We start from the raw sequence: 15,308 nt of genomic DNA on the forward strand, positions 1-15,308 counted from the left end.
AAATTTCATAACTTTCTATTTCATGACTCCAGTGTATTACCCAGACAATTCTGATTTATTTAATGTGCAATATTTCTATCAGACCAATATTGTTCCATTTCCTAGAAATGGCAAATTCTGTTATATTGTCCGTAAAACTCAACATGCCCTGGTTGCTTTGCTGTTCTAATTGCAGTATGTTTCTATTTTAGTTTAAACAGAAACTATTTAATCACTTTGTTCACTTTCATAATTCTATCAATGACCTGAACTTTGAATTTGGCTTTGAAAGTTACAAGAAGCAAGTTCTACAGAGGTGGGAGAGATGTCAAATGCCCTGGAAGCATTGCTGCCATGTTCTTGACCTTCTGTAGTCCCTGAGTTTCCTTTGAAGGCATCCCCACACAAAGGCATTATTATAAACTATTGGAGAGGAAACCAGCATGACAGTGAAACAGTCTATCTATAATAGCAGACACTCTTAAAGTTAATTTCTGGGTGCATTGTTTCCAAAAATCCTACAATATGTCTATGATTAAAGTATTTTTCTGGTTCTCTTTAGTGTCTAACCGTCAAAGTCCGATTCTACCACATTTTTAAGAATTCAAAACATAATTTTCAAATGCAAAAGATTCTTAAAATTAATTTCAATATCTTATTTCAAGTCCATCTGGACCCTTAGCCTTTTGTAACTTTCCAAAATCAATATTCTTATCACCGTTTTGATGTATGTTCCAAAAAGAGAGATTTTTTAAAAAGTTCTTAAACTTATATTTAACGCTTCTCTTGCTCAGGTTTGGAGGAAATTCAGCCTGTGCTATAAACAACTTATCCATTCCAAGGTTACTAATAGCTGAAAAGCAGTTAAGAAGCAATTTCAAGAAGTCATGAAGAAATGAGGCTTGTTTATATAGGCTGCATTACAGCTGTAAGCTTGGTTGAAGTCTCTTGAACCTCAGCCACTTAACATATGATCTAACTATAAAAGCCTTCATTCCTGAAATCTACTCATAAGGAGTAGCTGCCCAGATTACAAGTACAATCTCATAATCTCCTCTTTTCTTGAGTGACTTTGCCAGCCAGAATTCACCATCTGGCTATCAATCTGTGTGGCAATGCTGCCTGTGCCTTCGGTGGCATCTAGTTTGCCATAAACCTTCATTGGAAGTCAAGCACCTCACTCTTCATGGAGCAGTGGTGCTTCACTCTTACCAAAAGCTTGCCCATCAAGATAGGAATAGAACAATCAAAACAGAACCATCAAAATCAAAATCAAGATCACGGAAAGTGTTAATACCACTTTACAATGCCTTGGTAAGGCCACACTTGGAATACTGCATCCAGTTTTGGTCACCACGATGTAAAAAAGATGTTGAGACTCTTGAAAGAGTACAGAGAAGAGCAACAAAGATGATTAGGGGACTGGAGGCTAAAACATATAAGGAACGGTTGCTGGAATTGGGTATGTCTAGTTCAGGGGTAGGCAACCTTGGCTCTTTTATGACTCGTGGACTTCAACTCCCAGAATTCCTGAGCCAGCTATGCTGGCTCAGGAATTCTGGGAGTTGAAGTCCACGAGTCATAAAAGAGCCAAGGTTGCCTACCCCTGGTCTAGTTTAATGAAGAGAAGGATGAGGGGGGACATGATAGCACTGTTCAAATATCTTAGGGATTGCCACAAAGAAGTGGTGGTCCAGCTATTCTCCAAAGCACCTGAAGGCAGGACAAGAAGTAATGGATGGAAACTAATCAAAGAGAGAAGCAACCTAGAACTAAGGAGAAATTTCCTGACAGTTAGAACCATTAACCAGTGGAACAACCTGCCTCCAGAAGCTGTGAATGCTCCAACACTGGAAGTTTTTAAGAAGAGACTGGACAACCATTTGTCTGAAATGATATAGGGTTTCCTGCCTGAGCAGGGGGTTGGACTACATGACCTCCAAGGTCCCTTCCAACTTTATTGTGATTATTAAAAGCTGATGAGAGGTATAGAAACACAAGGAAAACAAAAATAATCTTGTTGAACCTCTTCAGCAGATTGTAAGAGAGACCAAAGACATCTCAGTGCTATGTTCTAATCTAAAGCTATATTGAAATCATCATCCAGAAGTGCTTGGAGATGCTCAGCAATTATCCACTCAATCATATCATTAGGAATGGTAGAAACTGCATTATAATTGTTAAAAAAACAAGAATTTAAAATAGATTTTTCAATAGGGGGCACATTATTTCAAAAAAGATGGCATAATCTCTGGAGAAAGAGAGGCATTAACAACAGTATGAAACATTTCCTTCCCTTAATGGACTCTTCCCAGGCAGATCTAGCCAAGAGGAAGCAAAGGACAGTGGATTAATAGCAGCTTGAAATTGTCCAGTCTACCCAAATTAACAAGGGAAACAAATTGATCCAACAAAATTTGAAAAATTGATGTGGTGATATTATCCTACTTTTATCAGAATGTGTGTCTTCAATCTGCTTGAGAAAACATTTGGAAAGCCATCATAGTTTGCTGCCAAGGGCATGAGTTGGCCTCCCCTAACCTTAGCAAGAGGCGTCAGCTCTTGTACCACTCAACTTTGGTTTTTTTTATTCTCAAAGCCATGGTAAAAGTATTCAAATGTTCTTTGTGTTTGGTCACATTCATGTTTGGATTTCTATCACCCGGATTCTAGACATTTGCTTGCTTCATAGGCCAACATTTCTTAGTAAACAAAAGAAACCTACATGCTTGATAAGCAGCCAGACATCACTTGGGAAAGAAATGGTATATGGCCTGAGAAAGCTGGACATAACAAGGCTCAGCTGAAAGGTTTGGTAACATAGCAAACTGACTCTGAAATGGATTTTGGAATTTCACCAGATCCAGAAGGCGCCACGAGTGGGTTCTTGCAATTGGCCCATGTCTGCAAGACAGAGGGGTGGAGTAGGGGGGGAACCAACTGAGGCTCCTTCACCAAATACTAATTGATCTATGATAAAAGAGTCACCTCTGGCTCCCCCATCCACACAGCATCCACTTCAATGAAAAAAAAAAACTCCAAACAAAAAAATAAATCAAACAATCTTAGTTGATTAGTAAAGGACGATATCCAATGCAGCAGGCCCAGTTATGATGGTCATAAGTTCCCGAGCTGATTCTGGAAGATGGGTATCAGCATGGAGGTTCAATTCCCCTAGCAACCAAATCTGGAGAATCTCAACCACCAAATCATCACAAATTCTATTGTGTATAAGATAACCTTTATTGTCATTTTTTTTACTGTGGGCACAACGGCACACATAAAAAATGAAATTTAGTTGCCCACTCTCAAAGTGAAACACATACATGCCACACACCTAAACATACTATATACAATCTTCAAATGGAAACAATGTTATTTCTGCAGGGTTTCCTGATTTTTTATAAATAATTTCTAATTATATGTACATGTGCATGTATGTATGCACATATGAATTACTTTTTTTTAATAGCTGACTTGTCAAGTTTAAAACAAAACTCTAAAGCAAATGGCTGCTTGATTTTACCTAATGCTAATATCAAAGTATAATTTTTTAAAAAGTGTTTCATAACCGTTAATATTTTGATAAAACATGGCTTTAAATTACACAGCTAAAACATTTAGAAAGTTAAATAGAAGTTAACTGTGTTTATGATGAAATTATAGCCTATGAACATATTTAACAACTGAAACAATAAAATTTGAGTTAAGTTATAATGAACAAGTACGTATAGCACAGGTCTTTTTGTCAATCAGTTTTAATGCTGCTTAGTGTAAACAATAACATAATTTACAGAAGTTATATACTGTGGTCCAGAAATATCAAAAATAATATTAATATAGATCAATGTATTAAAAGAAAGATGATATCTTAACATGCTTGTTCTAATTCTGTTTAGGGAATGAAAATCCACAAGGTAGTAATTTTGGGAATGTCAGAAAATTAATCAAAGAGAGAATCAACCTGGAAATAAGAAGAAATTTCTTGACAGAACAATTAATCAGTGAAATGGCTTGCCATCAGAAGTTGTGCATGCTCTATCACTGGAGGTTACACACGTTGCAACAAATGACAATGCCATCACCATTTCACTACAATACCTTCCTCTAAATATTGTTTCTTAACTTCAGCAACTTTTGATGTGTGGATTTCAGCTCCCTCACTTCAGAGAGAGTTCAACTTCAAAGCCTGAGGTAGAGCACACCATATCACAGTCTTATGCATTAGCCATTATGCAGATTAAATCACCTGAACCCATCTAAACTTTGTGTATTTTTGGATAGGATCCTTCAATTCTTCTTATTTTATTTGAACAAAAGTAATTGAACACTTAAACTTTCACAGTTCTTCATTCACAAGGCAACTAAAATATGCTACTTCAGTGGTAAAAATAATATCCTGTAATAATAGCATTTTTCATTTCCAGGAGTTACCTCCCTCAAGACCTATGCAACTTTGATTTTTCTTAATCTTCTATTAAGATAATCTTAAAATAATATTTTATTTCTTTCTGGAAAGATACTTCGGGTGGCTTTTGTGGCTTTTCTTAGCTTATTTAGAATAACATAATTTTGAAAACAACAAACATGGCTGGAAGGAACAGCAATTATTTTCATTTCAAGATGTACTCCCATCCTGAAAAGATGCTTAAGTATACTGATGTTTAAATTTATTTATTATTAAATTTATAAGCTCATCCAATTCCTTAATGATTTTGGATGATGTGCAATTAAAATAACACCTAAAAAATGACACAAGTAAAATATCACCACAGAAGTCCTGAAGATGAAAACTATCCAGTCTAAAAACAATGCAAGACATATACAGGACATTCCCCCACCCCACCCTCTAAACTAAGTACTGCTGTACAAGTGGTGTGATGTCATGTACAAAGCTTAGGTAGCCAAATACATTTATTAGGTTTTCTAAAGCGAATGTTGTATGTCTTCACTGAATGGCAATTGCAATTTTTTTTTAAAAAAAAATAAGAAAATGCACTCACAAAAACATGATTTTTATACAGAACTCTTCCTTTTCCTATTAGGGCCAGTAGAAAAAAAATACTTTTTCATAGTTAAAGCACTGAAGCATTTGTGTCCTTAAGTTTCAATTATTCATTTTTAAAGAAAAATGACACTTCTGTTTGAGGTAGGGACAGTCAGTGTGCCAAACTGGGAAGAAAATACAACTCATTTGCAAAAATGTTTTTTTTTCCTTAAAAAAAAGGGAGAAAACTTCTGGCTTGTGTTAAAATTCAAACAAAACTCTGATTCAGCACCAAAACGATGACTTCGTATTAACTCTGCCTATTACCTATGACAATCAATCACCTACACTGTTAGCAATCCAGGACAGGACTGATATATAGCATTAATGACAAAACAAAAGCCAGTCGCAACAGTTATTCAAAGTCAATCCTATATAGAAATGGATAGCATGCCCCTGTGCTGAGTTTGCAGGAATGAACAAAGGAATTTTTAACTAGAAAAATAGTTTCTAAAAGGAAAAATCAATTATCAAGAATTTTGAAACAGGATAAAATTTATAATACAATGTCAAGCTGTCCACTTACGTTGCATTCTAATACCATTTATATAAAGATGGAAGATTCTCTCACAAAGTGGACAAGGTAACTATACAATAGAAGATACATCCTCCAAGCCCATTTTCTCTGCATTAGTCGGCATCATGAGTTTCATATATTCATAAGTGGATATTACAAACAACTGGGGTGCATTTATGTTTGCTAAAGAATAGCTGCAGATGTGCATTGCTCCCGACAGTTTTTTAAGTACATAATTTACACTTAAGATATAACAAACACCTACTGGCAAGATTTTCCCTGAAAACCAATTGGTTCTATTTAATGGTTCCACCTACATCTCTTATATTAAGAGTTTTTAAGTGTGCACCTAAAATATAACTTGTGAATCAAAAAGGACACTTTGGGGAACACGGTCACACGTTAAGGAGACTGGTAGAATTTAATAGAATTCACCAACAATTCATAAATCAAAATATTCCAAACTCAAATTTGAGAGCCAGGATTTTTGGGGTTAAAAAAAAATTGGTGCTCAAAGGTTTTGCCTCTATGTTTTTCTAAATTTGGGTCAAAAGGGTGCCATTCATTCCATCTTCTCAGTGTTTCATCACCTGTGATTATCTCACTTTAAAAAAAACCCTGCAGGCTATGGAGGACTTGAAAGGGTATTAGCCAATGCCAGTAACCAAAAAAGTATACAGTACTGTTACTATCCTTATTCTGTTTGTGGACTGCATTGAAAGAAATCAGTGTTGTTTCTTTATCTTGACAGCTATACTATACAAACTGGAAATGCTTGATTTTTTTTTTAAAAAATCCCCTTGGCCATTTTTCCTGTAAATTGCATAGTAGGTAGCATTTAGTGTGGATTACTATACTATGTAGGTCAAAAAAACAAGGAAGTAAGAGCTATTTCAACTTCCCATTATACTTTATGATGAAATTGTGAAAACTTTCTTGGTCCATGGACTGGTATTGGGCCGTGGCATGCCAACAACCAGTCCACACAAACAAGCAAAGCCCAATCTGCAGGATGCAGGCAGCACACAAAACCACGCCCCCCTCCAGTCCTCGGAAAAACCTTTCTCCACTTAACCGGTCCCTGGTGCCCAAAAGGTTGGGGACCTCTGATTTAAAACACAATATATTTGAAATTGTTTGCTAAAGAATAGCTGCAAAAACATATTTTTCCTTCAGTTTTTCTAGCACATAATTTACATTTATGGCATAAGAAATACACACTGACAAGATTTTCCCTGTAAATCAGTTTGTTCAAAATAATGGTCCTTCCATATATTTCAGATAATTCTTAGATTATATATTAGAGTTTTTAAGTGGGCACCTAAGATGCAATTGTTTTAATGGAGTGTTCTGAGTTGGTCTAATTTCTTTCGCTTAGGCCAAACACCTCATGTTTCGTTTGATGCAATTTTCTATTGTTAATATGTAATGTCTGAGAAAGGGAACAAATTAAATCTATGAAATCTTTGGGTGGGTCTCTCAGTCCAACCCACCTCATGGATAGTTATGGGGAAAGCAAGAGGAAGGAGTACAGGTAGTGCTCTCAACTTATTACTATAATTGAGCCCACAAATTTGATTAAGTTGGGTGATGAAATTTTGCCCTATTTTACCTTTTTTGCAGAGGTCATTAAGCAAACATGACAATCATTAAATGAACATGCTGGCTGTTAAACAATCTACCACTGTTCATTCTGGGGCAGTTTTTGCTGGAAACTGTTTCTGGTGAAAATGTCATAAATTGCCATCATATGAGCATGATGCACTGCAGATAGCCATAAATGTGGGCTGATTGCTAATTGGCCAAACTGGGTCATGTGACTACAGGAGGGGAGGCCTGCACATTGGAACTATGAATCTGGATCAAAAGTCCATTTTGGGTTCCATCATAATTTTGAATGTTTGCTAAGTGACCAGCCACAAGTCAAGAACTACCTGTATTAAGTATGCTTGCTGGCTTGAGTTGAAAGAAAGGATATTTCAACAGCAGGTATTTAAAGCAGTTTTAATGCAAAAGTATTATTGGAAATCATTAACAGGAATTACTGTCCCTGATTCCACTTTCTATTTCTCAGGATAAGCAAATATGTGTGCATGTATATAAATAAAACAACAGAAACTAACAACAAAACAACAGAAACAATGAGCAGTTGTGACTGCTCCATTACTGGAGGTTTTTAAGAGAATGGACAGCCATTTGTCTGAAATGGTATAGGGCAGGGATAGGCAACCTTGGCTCTTTTATGACTCGTGGACTTCAACTCCCAGAATTCCTGAGCCAGCATGGCTGGCTCAGGAATTCTGGGAGTTGAAGTCCATGAGTCATAAAAGAGCCAAGGTTGCCTATCCCTGGTATAGGGTCTTCTGCCTGAGCAGGGGGTTAGACTAGAAGACTTCCAAAATCTCTTACCACTTTAATATTCTGTTGGAAACTATCAGGATTGTTTAGAAGTTCATGATAGTTTGCAATACTGCACATTTCAATATTCTTTTGCAAACCAGAAGGAATACTAACATTCAATAAAAGCATAAAATATTTTAATTGGCACCAACTTCTCCAGGACTGTTAATTCTTTCAATGAAAATCCTGAAAGCAAATGCATTTATGATCATACCAAAATGTTACAGGCAATACATTCTTTGTTTTAGCTGTTTTAAAATCTTTATAAAATGGAAATAACTTCATTTGTCTGTCCAGGTCCTCCTGTATCTTAAGCCTATCTTCTGGAGTGTTGGCTATTCCTGCCAGCTTGGTGTCGTCTGCAAATTTGATGAGTTCCCCAAGGGAATAAATGGGGAACTCATCAAATTTGCAGACAACACCAAGCTGGCAGGAATAGCCAACACTCCAGAAGACAGGCTTAAGATACAGGAGGATCTGGACAGACTTGAACATTGGACGCTATCTAACAAAATGAAATTCAATGGTGAAAAAAGTAAGGTTCTACATTTAGGCAAGAAAAACCAAATGTACAGGTATAGCATAGGGGGTACCTTGCTCAATAGTAGTAACTGTGAGAGGGATCTTGGAATCCTAGTGGACAATCACTTAAATATGAGCCAGCAGTGTGCTGCAACTGCCAAAAAAGCCAACACAGTGCTAGGCTGCATTAACAGAGGGATAGAATCAAGATCCTGTGAAGTATTAATACCACTTTACAATGCCTTGGTAAGGCCACACTTGGAATACTGCATCCAGTTTTGGTCACCACGATGTAAAAAAGATGTTGAGATTCTAGAAAGAATACAGAGAAGAGGATCAAAGATGATTAGGGGACTGGAGGCTAAAATGGCTAAAAGGAATGGTTGCTGGAATTGGGTATGCCTAGTTTAATGAAGAGAAGGACGAGGGGGGACATGATAGCAGTGTTCCAATATCTCAGGGGCTGCCACAAAGAAGAGGGAGTCAAGCTATTCTCCAAAGCACCTGAAGGCAGGACAAGAAACAACAGATGGAAACTAATCAAGGAAAGAAGCAACCTAGAACTAAGGAGAAATTTCCTGACAGTTAGAACAATTAACCAGTGGAACAACCTGCCTCCAGAAGCGGTGAATGCTCCAATACTGGAAGCTTTTAAGAAGAGACTGGACAGCCATTTGTCTGTAATGGTATAGGGTTTCCTGTGTGAGCAGGGGATTGGATTAGATGACCTCCAAGGTCCCCTTCAACCTTATTATTATTTCAAAATCAGAACATCTCTCCAGTGTTCTGGATATTAAATAAGCTCTCTGCAAGTGGCAAAGGAATACTCTGCCAGTTACTACACAATACTCCACTCATCTACCCGATCTCATCTCACTTGTACTTAAGAAATTAGAGGCATAAAGGAGGCCAGTCCAAAATATTCAAAAGACAGTATTAGTTTGCATGTTATGTCATTCATGAGAACACAAATGAAGTACCATTCTTCAAACTGCTGAGGCAGCTGTTTTGCAATATAGATGCAGCAGCTTTGAAACCTGTTATTCTCAGCATGCATCTGCCTGGCTAGCCACTTTGCTTTGCTGGTGGTCCCTCTGTTAGTATTATCTGTGCATTCACATACATGGACACCCAGAGATAGCTTTTGATGTGCAAGCCTTGCAAAACATGTGGGTGCTTTCATACTGCTTTTTTTTAAAATCCCTTCTTTTGTATACCTACATATTGCCAAAGGATCTCTTCTGAATACTTTGCACAAACCTACCAAAATATAGATTTTAGGGAGCTAACATTAATTCCAAAGGCCCCTATTTCTTGCCATCTCTTAATAAAGGGCAGTGTCACAACTGTTATATTTTCATAAATAACGTGCAGTGTTGAATTTTAAACTTTTTATCAGTGATGTTGTTCATATATTTAAAATGGTGCAGATATAGCTGACAATAGATATGGCAAATACTTAAAGCAGAAGTTACAGGAGAACATCTAAGCAGTGCGCAGACAGATAGCATTTTATCCATTTTTTTCATCTTTCAAGGGAAGCAGAGGGCGTCAACTTCTATACCAGGGGTAGGCAACCTTGGCTCTTTTATGACTCGTGGACTTCAACTCCCAGAATAGCTGGCTCAGGAATTCTGGGAGTTGAAGTCCACGAGTCATAAAAGAGCCAAGGTTGCCTACCCGTTCTATACAGTAAGCCCTTTAGTCCCAACGTTAAACAGATGCCGAATCAGAAGAAATATATTTTGTTTGCTTTCTGAAACTAGAATCCATTTATTAAAAGGGGTTTTAGCCACTAGGTTCAGGCAAGAAAGACATTGATTGGGACCAGAAGCTATTTATACATACTTAACAAAAACAGATAATAAAATCTAAAAAAAGAGCTACCAATAAATAGTCCCCTACCGGTCACACAATACCTTGTACAGCAGTGACTGCAGGAAATCAACTTTGTTTCAGTAGGCTGTGTAACATCAACTTTGACCTAATTCAACAAACAGGAAAACATTATTATCCAGAACAGAACCATCTTCAATATCTTTACACATCAATACGAATCCCATGTTTTATTGACATTAGTTCTCTTGTTCCGGTTAAATACAAAAGAAAAGAACAGAGATGAGGCAAAGTTGTGGTGACGGCCACATAAAGCCAGTAAGGCAGGGGAACGGTCTTTCCAAAGGGGCAGAGCCACAGGCCATGACGTATTCCATCTCGAACATGATGCGAAGTCCAGGAGATAAACATCATCCAGGGAAGAAAGCACCAGGAATCCTTCAGCTTGAGAAGATGCATAAGGAACTTTAACATCAGGCACACAACTGGAATCACAGTAGAACAGTGAAGAAATGGTCTTTGTGGGAGAGTCAGGGCAGCCTGAGAGGGAGAGGGAAAAAAATAATTATACAAACGTAGCTTGTATTGGAAAGGAAAAGCATATGCTGTTTTTTAAGAGGAAAAAAAAGGTTTATAACAGCTACACCAAACTAAGCTGATTTGCATTTTGACTAAAATCAACACATATGTCAGAAAGTATTAATTATCAGGATTATCTATCAGTAGAATTTTTATATTTAATGCTTTGCATGTTCTAGTATTCGCTGCTATTCCAAGTTTTGGTAAATGCAGTTCATTTAACTCAGGGGTAGTCAACCTTGGCTCTTTTATGACTCGTGGACTTCAATTCCCAGCTGGCTCAGGAATTCTGGGAGTTGAAGTCCACGAGTCATAAAAGAGCCAAGGTTGACTACCCCTGATTTAACTGATAGCTTGGACACATTGTCTGGTTGCTAGCCCTGGAACTGCTATTCATTTTTAAAATTTACTTGGCTGCTGAACTGGGAACAAGGGAGTGATAAGTAATACTGATTGCAGACTTCCTTATTTTGGCAAAAAGCTCTAATTCTACATTTTTCTGGCAGATTTGGGAGTTAGTTAAGTAAAAAATGGCAATTCTAAATGAACAAAAATAAAATCTTTCAGTTTAAAGTTGCCAGTGAGAGTACCTATTTGAAATCATTTATAAATAATCCTATTTCCCAATTTCAGCTAAAATTGTTTGTACGTAGGTTATTAATATCTGATTAAATAAAATATTGCCGGCATATGTGTAGGTTGACTAAGGTCTTTTTGAAGAGGATCTGTTATGGTAATAACCACATAGTAAGTAAGATTCTGAGTTGTTTACACGGTAACTATCCCGCTGTACTCTTTAGCAATATTATTGCAGCTTGAACTCCAGACAATAGAGAAATGTAAGGAGAAGTGGTTCAGGTGTTGACTGCTATTGGGGAGATCCAAGATCCATATTTCCCATGAAAACTATCTGGGTGTCTTTGCATTAGTCACAATCTCTCAGGCCAGTCTACCTCATAGGGTTGCCATTGTGGGATTATTTATGAGGAAGCATTTGGGATAACACACACACACACATTAGCTGTTATACCCCTACTGCAGGAAATATTCATTTTTTTTTACTATAATACAAAATACGCAAAGATCTCAATTATTACATTTGTTGCATTATTTCTGATCAGTGTTTGATATTGATAGAGCTGTCATGATCAAAAACCTTATGCCCTGGATTATCAAAAGACAATAAAAAATTAGGACAACTAATTGAGCATATTAAAAACTTGCTCCTTTGAGGTTTTTTAAAGCAGATTGTCCTTAAAACCTCAGTTCTATACCAGATAGATATTTTGCTCTATTAAATAAGGCAACTACTATCTTTAGTCTGTTTCACCTGTCGTTGGCAGCTTATGTGAACCAGAAGTAAGGAATATAAATTATGATCACAATGAATGGATAAGCCTTCAGTGCTTCCATCTATCAAACGTAAAAAACCAAGTCCCTTGAATACATTAATCCTACTGAATAAAAGTTTGTAAATAAGAGTTAAATGAGAATTAGAAATCCTGCATGTAAAATCAGTACATTCAAATTCTTTTTCAAGTATGCCATCTACTGGAAAAAGGTGTGATAAAACAATTTTATTGCTACCTGTTTTAAAATGCTAGAGGGAAGATCTTTAAAAAATATCAATATTGAATGCTAAGTTATTTCACTCTACTGTGTGATGGTAATTTTTATTTCAAATATATCTTTGCCTCTTAAATACACTATCCAAAAAGAGGGAACACAAACCAAAAAATAAATCTTTTTTTTTAATGAAATCTTAAAGTAAATTCTTCCCACTGTATTTTCTTAACTGGGCACACCTCAATTATAATTCTCTATCAGGCACTTTTAATAAATTATAATTTTATGATAGCAGTATACTTTTACATATGGAAATTACAAGATTAAAAAGCCTGAATGTTAAACCTGATTTTGTGGTTGACCAACCTGCCTATTAAACAGCACAACAAACTTTGCTATTATTCCAAAAATCTTGAAGTAAGTATCTGAAGTGCGTGGAATGGGACAAGCTGAGCAGCATTATCAGAGGATTATGCTTAGTTGATTATACAGATCTTATAATTGATGTCATGCTAAGTTTCCCCCTCCTTAGCTAAGGAACCAACCAAGCAGCCAATCACAACACTGGTCAAATTAGGATGAGGGCATCAAAAGGTACTCGGCACAGAAACAATATAATGCACAGTTTTTCTAAACAATCAGACTGGATTGTTTTTATTGATTCTCAGGCTTAATATTCACACGTTTTAGAAAGCTTTCCATTTTTTTTTAGCTATGGCATTCAACTAAGAGATGGAAATAGTTGATAAACAATGAGCTTTCATCCTCTCCAGTTTAAATATAGGTGACAATGAAGATACTTCTGGAGAATAAAATCCTTTACGGTTATCCCCTGCCCCCAATTTCACTGTGAATTTTTTACTGTTTGTTCACCATGGATTTCTCCACATAATGTACTAAGTCAGGATAAAAATCTAATAATGAAATAAAGCATGTGTTTTGTGTGAAGCAAACTAATGTGGTATGAAACCTTAGCCAACACTAAGCGTTATGACTGAACCAGGCTATTCAATAAACTACTGTGAAAACTAGCCAAAGTTTATGTGCACTCCCCATGAAACAAATACTAAACTCCAGAATTTCCTCCAGAAAAACCTGGGAAGATCTGCCTCTAACATTAGACAACCTATGCTATTTCTTTTCATAGCAAACACATCCTGTAAAGCCAGTCCGTATCAAACTGTGTATGTCTAAGAATAGAGTGAATGAGTGATTTCACCCTAAAACTAAATGTAAATTATTCCCTAGCTCTGGACAGCAAACGGCATGAAAAACTGTCCAAGTTTCTTTTTAATCAAATTCAGCACAGGCAAGAAGGAGTCACATCAGGGTGGCCACCACAAAATACTACTTCTATTATACAATAAAAGTTGTAACTTAGAAGTCTACTAAATAGATTTGCTAAAACCTGAAATCGTGATTTTAATATAAAAAGTTTTAAACTAATTTTTGCAACATTTATATTATTCTTTAAAGTATCTTCAGATTTATTTACTCATAAATATTCTAGAAATTTTGCTTACCTTTAGTGAAAAGGAGCCAGCTAGAATAAAATGATCCATATCAATCACGGAGGAGAGGAAGCCAGCTAAAATTACTTCTGTAAAGTCACTTTTTTTCTTGAGTCCAATCACTATTGCCCATGACCACAGTCCTATAATACCATGCACCATATTATCGGACAATGCCCGCAGCCAGTAAGTTTGCTGAATGAAAGAAAATTGTAGAAGTTTATCTGCTAAATAGCAGAAAATCCCCAGTCCTAGACTTGAAATAACAGATGCTGTGCTGAACAACTGGAGAAGAGCATGGGCTTTTTCAGTCTCAGATGCCATAGCAAGCAGCATGTGTCCATGCACAAAATCTCATCAGGGTACATATAGCCCATTGTCTGTAAAATCTTGAGTCATTCTGTAATTATCACAAAGAAAGCTTAATGAGAAGCCTTACCAATTCTGATACTCTTCTTCCTAAGCAAAAACATAATAGAAACCAGTGAACTAATTATCTCTGTAAAAACATTTTTTTTAGGTCACTGTCCCAGAGAGGAAACTTTGTACCCTGGATGCACAGTTTATAATGTTTTTTGCATTTTGACATCACTGTATTATTTTCAAAAGTTGGTAATGAAACATTTGCAAGAAAACAAGCAAGCTCAGAGAGCACCAAGAACCTCTTATATCTTTTCTGATTTTTATTCTACTTTTCTCTCTTAAGACCTTTTAAATATCTTTAAATGTTGGTTTGTCTAACCTTCCTCTCTAGCAAAAGTACATATGGTTATGTACATTTATTTGCAATTGATAAATTTATCTTCATAAAAAAAGCACTTTTCAATTATTTTTTGGAAGGTAAACACAACATATGCTGATCAATTCTTAAACAGAATTACAGGACTAGTTATAAAGGAAACAATAATAATTATTAAAATAACATTAAAATTATTAAATTATATTTAACAATGCTTGTTATTTGTTATAACATGTTTATTATGTCCATATTCACATTACCCAGTCCTTGTCTCAAAATGGGATGATATTTTCTGAATGCTTGGTACAAACTATATTTCAGAAATGATTCTGAAACTTGATTGCATCCTGCATTTAGCATCAGATGATGATATTAAAATAATTATAGTTACTCTTGTCTGACAATCTATAAGATATATCCATTTCCATCAGCCATTCTGGAGGGTTCATTTGGGAATCATTACAAAATTATAAATCTAGAGAATATGGCAAAAGTAAAGATTTAAAAATGAAGGGCTGGTTTGCTTGTACTTTGGTAAGGAAAGTTTGATATATTAAGTAAAAAAAAAAGTTTAGTGATTAAAGATATATTTAGAATCATAGAACTAAATCT

General features: G+C 36.0%; 1 protein-coding gene across 1 annotated transcript; it reads right to left on the reverse strand.

Annotated features, from left to right (window-relative positions):
- Positions 1 to 10,338: 10,338 nt before the first annotated feature.
- On the reverse strand, positions 10,339 to 14,410 carry TMEM267 (transmembrane protein 267). The gene is made up of 2 exons (XM_015817124.1): positions 13,970 to 14,410; positions 10,339 to 10,841 (listed from the first exon to the last, which is right to left on the reverse strand). Exons 1-2 carry the CDS (start codon positions 14,291 to 14,293, stop codon positions 10,506 to 10,508), a joined length of 660 nt encoding a protein of 219 aa, XP_015672610.1. The 5' UTR covers positions 14,294 to 14,410; the 3' UTR covers positions 10,339 to 10,505.
- Between the last annotated feature and the right edge of the window lie 898 nt (positions 14,411 to 15,308).

This window comes from Protobothrops mucrosquamatus, unplaced genomic scaffold, assembly GCF_001527695.2.
Source record: "Protobothrops mucrosquamatus isolate PMUCROS unplaced genomic scaffold, P.Mucros_1.0 scaffold554, whole genome shotgun sequence".
Lineage (NCBI taxonomy): Eukaryota > Metazoa > Chordata > Lepidosauria > Squamata > Viperidae > Protobothrops > Protobothrops mucrosquamatus.